Genomic DNA, 13,263 nt, shown 5'->3' with positions numbered 1-13,263 from the left:
ACATTACAAAGCAAGCTATTAACGGGGTCTGCGTTTTTCTTCTTCACTCGTCTGCCCACAGAGAATGCCCATGAGGCCATAGTTGTGGGGAGTGGGCGAGGTGGGGGGGAGTGGAGGAGGTGCCGTGGGAGTCTGAGCCACCTGCTCAGGTGACTTACTTGTGCTCCGGACTGGCTCAAAGCTGATACCATCATATTCATCAACTTCCCCTTGAAGGTGGAGTATGGTGTGTGGCTCGGCGGATCATGTCACACCCAGCTCAGGTCACGTACTCATCTGGGGTCTCGTAGCCTGGCCTTTGGTCTCTACCGGTGTCCAGTAGCAAATCTGAAGCTGTTGCTCAAGTGGACGATAGTTATTCGCAGAAGAAGATATATCTTTGCTCCAAAGCGCTTGGAGTCTGTGCTGTGACTCTGTTATTGGGACCTGTCAGGACTCCTTACAAGGGTGCTAAATGCCGCAGACACCCCGCCCTCGATCTGTGGGGTTGTCTGGTGAATGGGTCTGAGAGCACACTCAGGTGCAGTTCAGGCAGTCTCCAAAAGTCAAAGAGAGCCCAGTGCAGGGCACTCCACCAGCTTAGTGAAGCAAACCACTCAAGCCGCTGCCAGCTGTTGGAGCTGACACAGAATCTAGAACCTCTGGTAAGTCAGCTCTGTTGATAAATTCAGCCCCATCAAATGTCATGCTCTTATACTGTTAGAATCCATTCCCCATATACTTATTCCCCAAGTTTCTGCTGATAAAAATACATGAATATCCTGTGATTCTTTCAGTGTGAACATCTCCTAAACTGGGCCTCGCACTGATTCCCTGGGGCATGCTGGGATCTGACTCCAATTATGGATTGGAGTTAATGAGGGGCGAGTCTTCAGAAGACTCAGCATCTCCTTGCCAGGTAAGCACCTCAAGTGAGCTCATTAACAGGACTTCAAGCAGGCAAAGACTAATCTCCTCAGGCAGGCAGGGGGGCTATTTCCACTAACAAATAGGCTCAGAGGGATGGGGGGTGCAAGTTTCTCCCATTTGCTTGTATCATCCCAACTATCCCCATTCTAATTCTCAGGATCCCATTCTTCCCAATCAATAGCCCAACTTCACTGAGAAGCCCTGGTGACGCTGTGAATTCAACTTCTGTTGTAATTATGCATCAGGTAGGATCAAGGGTGGGTCTGACCTTTAGTCTTATCAGCCCCAAGGCTACAAAAGATAAGGAATCACTTAGGACCATCACAGAAGCTCGTTTTCTGACCATGCTTGATCTGCGAGTTTAAAGCCCAGAGCTTTCAATTTTCTTTTGAAATCTCTCCAATGCAATCAGAAGAAGCCAGCCTATCCCGCAAGCCTTGTCTCTATTCCCACCATGATGGTCACTGGCGGGAGCTTTGCCTTCAATGGACACTCCATCCAGGCAGGTGATAATTTAAGTAACTGTTTTGCCAGGGCATGCTGCCAATGAGGTCATCTCTGTGGACCAGCACAGTCAGCTCAGATAACCAGCCCCAGATTCCCATATTTGTGGATCTGTTTCCTACAACCACGGACATGTTTCAACGTTCAATCAAAAAAGCAGAGAGGCTGGCCCGGTGGTGCAGCGGTTAAGTGCACGCGCTCCGCTTCGGGGTTCGCAGGTTCGGATCCTGGGCACGCACTGAAACACCGCTTGTCAAGCCATGCTGTGGTGGTGTCCCATATAAAGTAGAGGAAGATGGGCATGGATGTTAGCCCAGGGCCAATCTTCCTCAGCAAAAAAGAGGAGGACGGGCATCAGATGTTAGCTCAGGGCTGATCTTTCTCACACACACACAAACACACACACACACAAAGCAGAAACTTCTTTAGATATTTCAAACAGAGAGGGATTTAATGTTAAGAATCAAATTTCAAGGGTGTTGGAAGAGATGCAGGAGCATGAGGGAGAAGGTGCTCTTAAGAAAAAGAGGAAGGAGATGCCGCGCAGATATCAGGAAGCTGGTACTGCCCTTGGCTTGGTGCCGAGGAGCCCACACTTGCCTCGGAACTGCTAGAGATGCTGCTGCTGAGCAGAAACCCAGGGTGAAGCCACTCAAACCACCACCTATGCAACGTTGCTCACCATGACGCCCCTGCAGTCCCCACCCTGCTGCCAACGCCCTCACACAGGCAGATAAACAACTTCCTCCTCCTACCCGGCTGCAGTCACTCACTAGTGTCTCCCATTGGCAGAATGGAGCCAGAGGCCAGCTAGCAGGGGCTTCTGGGAAGAGTAGTTAGTGGCTTTCTAGCACCTTGGGATACAGACACAGGAGGGAGCAAGGAAAGGTGCGACACCTCTTGAGATGTTGTGAAGAGAAAGGGAACTAATGGATAACAAAGCTAACAACAGAATGACACGATAATTCACTGTGCTTTTTCTAGGGCACGCAGGTTCCCAAGGATTATATATTCTTCAGTTCTCCCACTCTTAGGTTTGAAGCTTGTTTCTTTTTTTTAAGTGGTGAGCACTTTCCCACTTTTCTGAAGATTTTCTTCTTTGCCCCTCTCCTTACTTCTCAAAATGATTAATGACTGCAAATATCCTCTGCCAATTCCATGACCTGAGCTTCTCATCCCCCTTTCTCCTTGAATTCTTTTGGCTCTCTTCTTTTCACTCTCCAGATGCCTTCCTCTTCTTTTTCTTTCCTAATCTTAACCCATCCTGCTCTCAAACATGCTGAAGGAGAATGACAAACCTTACATAAAACAGTAACCAGCTAGAGAAACAAAACATCTAAAACCTTTAACATATAGCAACAATACAGCTTATTTCTCGTGTGGACTGAAGGACCCTACCATGTAGTTGGTTTTTGTTGGGCAGTTTCTTGCTCTTTCCTTCTGTGAATGTCAAGGCTCTCCCACTTACAGAGGAAAGGAGCCTCTTTGACTATGAGCTGAATCCTGAAGCTGAAGCAGCACCTCCTGCCCCTGCTCTGCACAGGGCACGGTGCCAATTGTCATCACCTGGCAGTTCCGGTGGGATTTTACGTTGGATCTGCTCCCTTACTTCAAAACTCGCATGGCTTTCCTTTGCTCTCAAAAGGACCGTCATACTTCTTGCCTGCCTGCCTGGCGGGCCCCACCTACCTTGCTAACCGCCTCTCCCGCGCCCTCTGCCTCACTCACTAAGCCCCAGCCACACTGGCCTTTCAGTTCCTCAAATTTGCCAGGGCATCTTCCTCCTCAGCCATCCTTCCCACAGGCTGTTCAGAATGCTCGTCTTGCCCCAGCCTCTCTGCATGGGCAGCTCCTTTCCCTTCTTCATGTCTGAGCTTAAAGATCACTTGCACACGATTGTGCTTCTTCCCAGCACTTACCATAGAAGGTATTTCTTTTTCTGTCTCCCTTGTCCTTGAAAGTAAGCTCCGTGAGAGCAAGAGCTATAGCTGTCTTGCTCACTGGCTGTACCTTTGGGCCTAGCAGTCCCTGACATGTATTTGGCGCTATTATTTGGGCCAAAACCTGAGGTCACAGTGGTGAAGATGACACTGTCCTTGCATTCTTGGCCTTTACCTCCTAGCGAGGTAGCTCACAGCAGGTCTAAGATTACTGGGTCATTATGCCTGAAGGTAGATGTGAAAAGACTTTTCTAAAACCCTAATACCACAAATGTCATTAATCTGGAGAATCTGTGACATCTGGCCTCGGGTCCCCTCCTCAGGAAGACTGAAGAGCAGTAATTTTCAGCACCCACTAATCTTGTAGAAACATGCTCTACAAGTATACATTTTATATTTTGTAATCATTACCTAAGTGATGGACAGAATTGAAATCAGAAAAGTTAAACAAGGTATATTTGAATTTTCAAAATGCTTTTCAGATGAACTTTGAAATCAAAGTTAACTTGGGGTAACAAGACCTTGCAGCAGGAACAGCGAGACCTTACACAGTAATTTAGACTTTTGCAGAGTGCTTTACAGTTTACAAAAAGCTTTCTCATTCCCATCTCCTCTGACCCTCACCACTGACCTGTGAGGAAGCAGCGCTGGACGGAGTATCACCGACAGGGTGGGGAACTTGGATCTCAATATGCCAGGCACTTGCACACCTCACAACAACCCATCATCATCTTTGCAAATAAGGAAACAGTGGTTGAGAGAGAACACTTGCTTTGCCTGAGGTCACACCTGGTGAGTGGCAGGATAGTCATCTTAATTGACCCTTCAGCTCTTTTGGATGCACTTGATTAATTTATCCTTTCAGAGGAACTTTCTGTGTTCGGCTTTATGGACACCCGGTCTCTTGATTTTCTTCTCACTCAATGACTTCTTCCCAGTCTCATTTGCTGTATTTTCCTTCTCTTCCCCATCTCGGAATGTTGGAGAATCCCAGGACGTGGTCCTTAGCGCTTTCTACTCCATCCACACTCTCCTCCTAGATATTCATCCAGGTCCATGGTTTTAACTACCGCCTAGACAGTGGTGGCTTCTAAATTCACTGCTCCAGCCCGAATTCCAGGCTGGAATATCCAATTGTCCACTCAATACTGCCACAAGGGTTTGACAGGCAATTGAAACTTGCTCCAAACCAAACCTCTGCCAAATTTGCTCGTCCAGCAGAATTCCCCATCTCAGTAAATGGCACCATTCCTTCACTCATACTCCACATCACATTAGCGAGTCCTGTTGACTCTATCTTCAAATTAGATTCCAAATCCTAGTACTTCCCACGGCCTCCACCCTGGTTTAACCTGCCATCATTTCTCAGTCCCATAACAGCTTCCTAACAGTGCTCTCCACCTGCTTACATTCTCACCCTCCTACAGTCTGTTCACACACAGCACCTTGAGCATTCCTTGTAAAACTTCAGTAGGACCACCTTACTCTTCCCACGGCCTCGCAACTCATATGGAAAGAATTCCACGGTCTGTAAGACCCTACCTGATCTGGCCTCTGGCTACTTCCTACCATTCTTTTCCTAGCTCATTTCACCTTAGCCACACTGGCATCCTACTCATCACCTGCAATCACCTTCTACCTGATCTCTCTGCTTCCACTCTTACGACCCCCGGTCTATTCACAATCAGCAGCCAGAGGGATCCTTTTAAAGACATATCCCATCATCCTTCTGATATCTTTCAACCACTTCCCATTTTTCTTAGAATAAGATCCAATAGGACCTAGCACGCCTGGTTCCACGCCTCGCTCATTCTGAGCTGCCCTGCGGGGGTCCAGCCTCCAGGCCTTTGCATTTGTTGTTCCTTCTCCCAGGAATGCGCTTTCTCAGACGTCAATACGGCTTATTGCCTCTCTTCACTGCCCCACCTTCTTCCCTACCACCTTGGTTAAAACAGTACCCCCGGTCTCTGTATCTTCTGACACTGCTTTCTTTTCCTTCGTGGTATTTATCCTATTTGCTTGCTGTTTACTTCGTCTTCCCTCTAGAATGCTGCCTTCAGGAGAGCGTTCTTTTGTTCACACTGCATTCCCAGCTCCAGCACAGCGAGGGCAGTGAATCAGCATTCCTGAAACCTTCCCTCCCCTCCTGGCAGAGCTCTCCCCTACCGTTCGCCTCCCTCAACAGCACCCGCCCTCCCCTCGGGACCTCCTGCTCCCCCGTCCCGCGCCCCGCCGTGCCAGCCGGCCGCCTTTCCATCCGCTCCGCTCGGCGCAGGGTGCCGAGGGCTCCTTCCGGCGGCCTCGGGGGCGCGGGGCATCACGGGGCTTGTAGTCCGCCCCCGAAAGGGCGGCTGCCGGCCCCCGCGGCCGCGCCTCCCCGACACTACAACTCCCACGGGGCAACGGGACGCCGCTCCCGCACCGACCGTGTCGGCCGGCCACCTCGCGGCGGGCGGTGGGCGGTGGCGTGATAGCGGGCGGTCCCGGCGGCCGCCGCGGGGGAGGGGCGCAAAGATGGCGGACGTGGTCGTGGGCAAAGACAAGTGCGGGGAGCAGCGGCTCGTGTCGCTGCCCCTGTCCCGCATCCGGGTCATCATGAAGAGCTCCCCTGAGGTGTCCAGCATCAACCAGGAGGCGCTGGTGCTCACGGCCAAGGCCACGGTGAGGCGGGCCGCGCGGGGAGCAGTGAGGAGCCACGAGAGACGGGCGGGGGTGGGGCCGCCCGCCAGGCTCGGCCGCGCCGCCGGCTCCCCCTCGGCCCGCGCACCGCCGGTTGCCCCTCGCGGTCTCACGTGCGCGCGCCCTTCCGCGCCCCGTCCTCCCTCGCGCGCCCCGAGCTCCGCCCATCCCGCGCCGTTCCCGCCCTCCCTCGCGCGCCGTCCGCCGTCCCGCGGGCTGACGCGGCTTGTTTTGGTGTCTCGTTCCCCTGCGTCACCGTATTCCCGTCCCTCAAGCCTTCGCTTTTCTCGCTTCCGGCCTGTTTGGGGGTTTGGGGGCCCCAGCTCCTCAGACGGTCCGGGGCGAGGGCCCGGGCGCCGTCCAGCGAAGCTCGAGGGCTTCCTCAGGAGGTACGGCCCGGCCGGGCCGCGCTCCCCGCGTCTGCTAGGCGGGCCGCAGTGGCATCCCGGAGACCTCCGCTTCCAGCAGGTGTACTAGCCCCCTCCGAGGTGCGGGACAGATCATTCGTCTCTTGTGGTTTGGTCTCGATAGTGGCGTGTCGGAACCCTTCCTGTTTTACACGGGGCCGTGTTTGAGCTGCCGTCTTCATTGTTTTAACTTTCCTTAGAGTCTGTTTTCCAGCCCCTCCGAGTTCAGGACACAGTGTCCCTACAGTATGTTGGACTAGAGCTAACGGAAGTGGGAAATCAGATTTCTTGCCTGCTTTATGCCAGAGCCATGCTTTCTTAGAGCCCAGGAAAATAATTGCCCGCTCAGCATTGGGATATTTGTGTTTTCCTGTACAATTTCATTCTGTAAGTATTAAGGAACTGTGGCTTATGCAGGCCCTTCTTTAATCCCTTACTGAGCAAATTAGATGGAGTTAAAGCAAAAACAGAGAGAAGGGCTCAGTCCAGGTTGTTTCTTTAGGGAAGGTATTGGTGCAAAATGGGAAATGTCCATTTTCAGCTTCAGGTTGCTGACTATTATAGTTGTAGGCAAACCACCTTGGACACAATATATTCAAATGGAAGACTAAAATTGTGTTCCTGAGCCAGATAGAATTTTCTTTTTTTTTTTTAATAATTTTTTTTATTTATTATTTTTTTCCTCCAAAGCCCCACTAGATAGTTGTATGTCATAGTTGCACATCGTTCTAGTTGCTGTATGTGGGATGCGGCCTCAACATGGCCGGAGAAGCGGTGCGTTGGTGCCCGCCTGGGATCCCAACCCGGGCTGCCAGCAGCGGAGCGCGTGCACTTAACCGCTAAGCCACGGGGCCGGCCCAGATAGAATTTTCGAATGGTCTCATGCTCCCTTTTTACTGTACAGATTGGTTATTGCACATTTATGATTCATTATTTAATTACTTTTAAATATTTTTGATAAGTTAGAAATCTAAAATAAACTTTTGGGAAATGCCTTCTCCACCAACTTTAATATGGCCTTGCTTTCCTTCTAACCTCATATTTCTCCTTTCCCCAGTGATTTCCTGTAATTTGAGAAACCAAGATAATCTGAGTCATCTAAACTTAAAGTAATTTAAAGATGAAGTTCTATGATAAGTTTTCAAAGCACACCTTTCATTTTACTTTTTGGTTTTGTTTTAGGAACTCTTTGTTCAATATCTAGCCACCTATTCCTACAGACATGGCAGTGGAAAAGAAAAGAAAGCACTCACTTACAGTGATTTATCAAATACTGCAGAGGAATCGGAAACTTTTCAGTTTCTTGCAGGTACTTAGCCTTTGAAACATTCTGGTTAAAAAATGCTTAGTAATTTGCAACTCTTTCTTTCCTGCTTTCACTGAAATTGACATTTTGCTGCTTTCTCCAGGTGCCAAAGTTTTCCACCACCTGGCACAGGAAGACCTTTTACGTTTTGTCTGAGTGTGTTTGTAATGTGGTTCACCTAGAACGATAGTGAAGTCAACAGCCTGCACCAAGGATGTTTGGCTGGCTGGGTGAGCCTGGCAGACCCACCTCCTCAGACTCCTCCTTGCCACTGAAGGGAAAACTCTGGGCTGCTTTCCTTGGCCCCAGAAACAGAAAAACTAATGCTTGTTGTTGTAATAGTTGTGGGACACAGCCAGAAAGAGCTTAAGTCTACCCTTGGGGCCAGCTGGTCTGAGGTGGTTTGGGCAGGGTTGCTCAGTCGTTATCAGCACATAGAAGCACATAGTTTGCAGTCAGTAGAATGGAAACAGGTCTTGAGCATTAGTCAGCAGACAGTGCTAGTTTCCTGCTATTTCACCCAGAAGTGTAGTCTGAATTTTGTCTTGTTTTGGAACCTATTCTAAAGCAGGAACTAGTACATTTTGAAATTTGCATTGCTGTATTCATGGTCTACCACAACCAATTGCTGATGTTAGCTTTATGTTTTTAAGATATATTACCGAAGAAGATTTTAGCTAGTAAATATCTGAAAATGCTTAAAGAGAAGAGAGAAGATGACGAGGAAGAGCATGACAACGATGACAGTGATGATGATGACGCGGAATCCTAAACCAAAAAACTGCTTTAAAAATCAGCCTGGTGAAGACCGTTATGGATTAGCACCATTGCTTTGAAGTAAGCACAACACTGTGTGACTTTAGTCTCCTCGATTTTCAGAGACTTCAAGTACATTGTATTCTTTCCTGGCTGAGATAGAGCATCTGAGGCACCTATACCGTAAATAGCCAAAAGGAAAGTAACCCAGACAACAGCCTCTCTTTGACAGGTCCCTGCTGCGGTTGGAGGGTACCAAGAAAGAGTTGTCTGTACAGTCAGGCACTGCCACTCAATCTGCTGCAGCTATAAGCAGCAGAGGCAAAGACAGTTTTGCTTAACTTTTAAATTTACAGATAGATTTTGAAGAGCTTCTAAATATCATTTGTGTAAATTCGTATATGTATATTTTGAAATCCTTATAAACAACTAGATCCAGTTTTAGCTAAATATGTAGTTTATGGGTAGTATGTTACATTTCAGTTTTTGTATTTCAAGAAAATTTGACTATTTGTCCAAATACTGCATGTTTTTAACTGTAAAGAAATAAATTTTTCTTTTTTATTAAAAGTTGTACATAATTTTACAGTAAAATGCTTTATGAAACTAGTTTTAGAACCCTCCATTGTTTTACTGCCTTGCTTATTACCTGAGACTTTTGTGATATTTAAAAATAAGGATTTCTAACACTTATTCCCAGAGAAGAATTTCAAGTCAAATTAGCCGATGCAAAAAGAAATGTTACCTCTGCATGAGCATATTTTTCTTAAAAAACGTTTTAAAACATTTTGTATGTTGAAGATCTCTCTTTTTACTGTTCTTTTCTTTACACCCATTGTGATTGTTTTTACTGTCCACAAGAGGAAACCATAAGCCCTATTTTTTTTTCACATACAAATTTTTGGCTCTTGTCTTTTCAGTCTCTTTTTTAAAAAAAATTGAATTATAATTTATATCCAGTAAAATCATCCTTTAATGTCAAGTCTGTTGGTTGTGTAAGCAATCAATATACAGAACAGTTCCAGTCACCTCAGATGTTCCCCTGTATTCTTTTGGAGTTAGTCCCTTTGCCTATCCCCAGGCAACCACTGATGTTTTCTGACCATCTTGTTTTTAGAATAAAATATTTTAAAATCCACTTTTTGGTGTACAGTTCTAAGTTTTTTTGTTTTTTGTTTTTTTGGTGAGGAAGATTGGTCCTAAGCTAACATCTGTGCCAGTCTTCTGCTATTTTGTATGTGGGTCGCTGCCACAGCATGACTTGATGAGTGGTGTATGTCTGCGCCTGGAATTCAAACCTGCAAACCTGGGCCGCCCAAGCGGAGTGCGCTGAACTTAACCACTATGCCACTGGGCAGGCCCCAGTTCTGAGTTTTGACAGATGCAGAGTCGTGTAACCAGCAGCACAATGAAGATACAACAGTTCTGTCACTTCCCCCAAATTCCCTCATGGTCAAACTCATTCCTACCTTTAACTTTGACAACCACTAAGCTATTCTTTGCCTCCATAGCAGGAGCCAGCAAACTTTTTCTGGAAAAGGTCATATAGAAAATATTTCAAGTTTTGTGGGCTATATAATCTCTCACAACTACTCAGCTCTGCCACTGTAGTATAAAGGCAGCCAGAGATAATACATAAAGGAATGAGTGTGGCTGTATTTCAATAAAACTTTATTTCTGGAACTGAAATTTGAATTTTGTATAATTTTCATGGGTCATGAAATAGTCTTGATATTTTTCAACTGTTTAAGAATGTAAAAACTATTCTTAGCTTATAGGCCATACAAAAACAGAGTAGGCCGGATTTGGCCCACGGACTGTGGTTTGCTGGCCCGTCTTTCCATAATGTCATATAAATGGAATCTTACAGTATGTAGCATTTGAGTCTGGCTTTCTTATATTTAGCATAATGCATTTGAGATTCATCCATGTTGTTGCAGGTATCAGCAATAGACTGCTGATAGCTGCAATATTGCTTTTTATTGCTGAGTAGGATTACACTGTATGAATATACTATTTATTTATCCATTCCCCAGGTAAATGGGTAATTCCCAGTTTGGGCTGGAAACAGTCTTGATAATTACAAATAAAGCCCTATAAACATTTGTGTACAGGTTTTGTGTGAACATAGGATTTCATGTCACTTGAGTGTACACTTAGGAGTGGAAGTGTCTATTTAGGTTTGTAAGAAACTGTTTTCTGAAGCCGCTGTGCCTTTTGCACTCCCACCAGCAGTGAGAGTTCCAGTTATTCTCAATCCTCTGCAAAACTTTTTTTTTTTTAATTTTAGCCATTTTAGTGGTTGTAGGTTTTAATTTGCATTTCCCTAATCACAGATGATGTTGAGCATCTTTTCATTTGCTTATTTACCATCTATATATTTTCTTTGGTGAAGTGTCCGGATCTTTTGCCCATCTTTTTATTGAGTTTTCTTTCTATTGAGTTTTGAGAGTTTTATATATTTTGAATGCAAGTGCTTTGCCAGATTATGTGATTTGCAAATAATATTTTCTCCCAGTCTGTGGCTTATCTTTTCATCCCCTTAACAGCATCTTTCAAAGAGCAGAAATTCTTTATTTTTTTAAGTTCTGTGCATGGCCTGTAGTATCTATGCCTACAGTAATGTGATGCTGTTTAACAAATCCCCAGGAAAATACTAACTGGTTTTTGTGTGTAACCAGCTGAAACATCCTTAACCCATCATAAGCACTTCAGATCCAATTATTTAGGGAGCTCTCATCCTTCTTGGTTTGTCCTTGAATCACGTGCTAGTTTATTACAGTAGCTTCCTAACTGGTTTCCTCACCATCTTTATAGCCTCTCTTCCCATCCTGCATACTGCTATCACATTATCAAAATGATTTTATGAAGATTAATCTTTTCCTGGTCAGAAGAGTTAAAAATACCTGATATTGAAGTAGCCATTGGGGCCGAGCCTCTGTGTGCCTTGTGTACATTTTCATCTAAGCCTCACAGCAATTTGCAAAGTATCCACGTTTTACAAAGAAGGGAATGGAAGCTCAGATTAAGGAATTAGTCCAAGGCACACTAGGACGTGGTGGAAATGGGATTCAAATCCGACTACACTCTCCACTGGACCATGCTGCTTAAACAAGTGCAGTTTCGGGGCTGGCCCAGTGGCATAGTGCTTAAGTAAGTTCTCGCGTTCTGTTTCAGTGGCCGGGGGTTCACAGGTTCGGATCCCAGGCACAGACTGACGCACTGCTTATCAAGCCATGCTGTGGCGGCATCCCATATAAAGTAAAGTAGAAGAAAATGGGCACAGATATTAGCCCAGGGCCAGTCTTATTCAGCAAACACAGGAGGATTGGCAACGGATGTTAGCTCAGGGCTACGCTTCCTCATAAAAAAAAAAGTGCAGTTTCTCCGCACTGTGTTGGGTAAATTCATTTGGCATTCAAGGCCCTCAACACTGATCTTAATCTATATACTGTTGTTTTCCTACAGTAACTTGCCATTCCTGCTGAAACGGGCTCCCGCATCCTCTATGGAGCATAAAGATGCACTGTACATCCTCTGATCAAGGAGCTATTTTCATCATATACTGTTTTTACTCTTAGGTTTCTCCAATCAATTTACTGCTCTGGCCATTCAGTAAATGATAATGAAATAGCGAGAATGTAACAAGGGAAGGCAGTATTTACTAAGTAAGGATACCGTAGATCTCGCATTAGTTTCTGTATATTCTTTCATTTTCAATTAGCATGTACCAGGGCTAGTGGGCACCAAGGTGCTTTGTGGTTTTGGATATTAAGAAGGAGGATCGGCCCTGTGGCTTAGCAGTTAAGTGCGGGCACTCCGAGGCTGGCGGCCCGGGTTCGGATCCTGGGCAGGCACCGATGCACTGACGCACCACTTGTCAGGCCATGCTGTGGTGGCGTCCCACATAAAGTGGAGGAAGATGGGCACGGATGTTAGCCCAGGGCCGGTCTTCCTCAGCAAAAAGAGGAGGATTGGCATGGATGTTAGCTCAGGGCTGATCTTCCTCACACACACAAAAAAAGTACAGGGTCTTGGATACATTAAGGGGGAAAAAAAAAAAACCCCCTTTCATCTTGATTTTGTTGAGGGGGTTGGGGGATAGACGAACAAAATACACCAGAATGTTAACAGTAATTACCTATCAGTGTTGTGATTACAGATAATTTAAAATTTTTATTTTTATGTTTATCTGAATTTTCACATTTTCTTTAATGAACACATTCTTAAAAATCAGAAACTGGCTTTAAATGAGAACAAAACTTTGGCTTGCTTTAGCAACAATGCACATCCTAGGCATTTTCATTTATTTATTTATTTATTTTTTCCCCCCAAAGCCCCAGTAGATAGTCGTATGTCATAGTTGCACATCCTTCTAGTTGCTGTATGTGGGACGCGGCCTCAGCATGGCCGGAGAAGCGGTGCGTTGGTGCGCGCCCGGGATCCGAACCCAGGCCGCCAGTAGCGGAGCGCTCGCACTTAACCGCTAAGCCACGGGGCCGACCCATCCTAGGCATTTTTAGCCATTTTTTGGTTTTCTTAATCTAACCCTCCTTTCCTTTCCCAACACTAAATATTTTTTCAGTACAGTTAGAAGTCAAAAACAGCCCAGAGTGAGGCCACCAGGGATTTCAGAGCTGCACCAATATGTGCAAACATAGCCAACGCAGAGGGGGTTAAGTGACCCACCAGGCTGAGAACCCCAGATGTGGTCGGCTCTGATTCCCACACAACGTGGAGTTCACGGTTTTGCACTTGATTG

The 13,263-nt window shown here is 46.2% G+C and overlaps 1 protein-coding gene across 1 annotated transcript; it reads left to right on the top strand.

The window, feature by feature from the left end:
* Positions 1–5,828: 5,828 nt before the first annotated feature.
* On the top strand, positions 5,829–9,110 carry CHRAC1 (chromatin accessibility complex subunit 1). The gene is made up of 3 exons (XM_004431042.3): positions 5,829–6,014; positions 7,622–7,748; positions 8,399–9,110. The coding sequence occupies exons 1-3, from the start codon at positions 5,868–5,870 to the stop codon at positions 8,515–8,517; spliced, it is 393 nt and encodes a 130-aa protein (XP_004431099.1). The 5' UTR covers positions 5,829–5,867; the 3' UTR covers positions 8,518–9,110.
* Positions 9,111–13,263: the final 4,153 nt, after the last annotated feature.

This window comes from Ceratotherium simum, chromosome 23, assembly GCF_057802395.1.
Source record: "Ceratotherium simum simum isolate JZ-2026a chromosome 23, ASM5780239v1, whole genome shotgun sequence".
NCBI classification, from domain to species: domain Eukaryota; kingdom Metazoa; phylum Chordata; class Mammalia; order Perissodactyla; family Rhinocerotidae; genus Ceratotherium; species Ceratotherium simum.
Note: the sequence above shows the minus strand (reverse complement) of the source record. Positions and strands in the feature narration are given on the sequence as shown.

Excerpts from the sequence above, each read along its gene's own strand:
- CHRAC1 (XM_004431042.3), top strand. The coding sequence starts at position 5,868 with ATGGCGGACGTGGTCGTGGGCAAAGACAAGTGCGGGGAGCAGCGGCTC. Across the intron at positions 6,015-7,621 it reads TGCTCACGGCCAAGGCCACG|GAACTCTTTGTTCAATATCT; the intron begins GTGAGGCGGGCC and ends GTTTTGTTTTAG. Across the intron at positions 7,749-8,398 it reads AACTTTTCAGTTTCTTGCAG|ATATATTACCGAAGAAGATT; the intron begins GTACTTAGCCTT and ends TATGTTTTTAAG.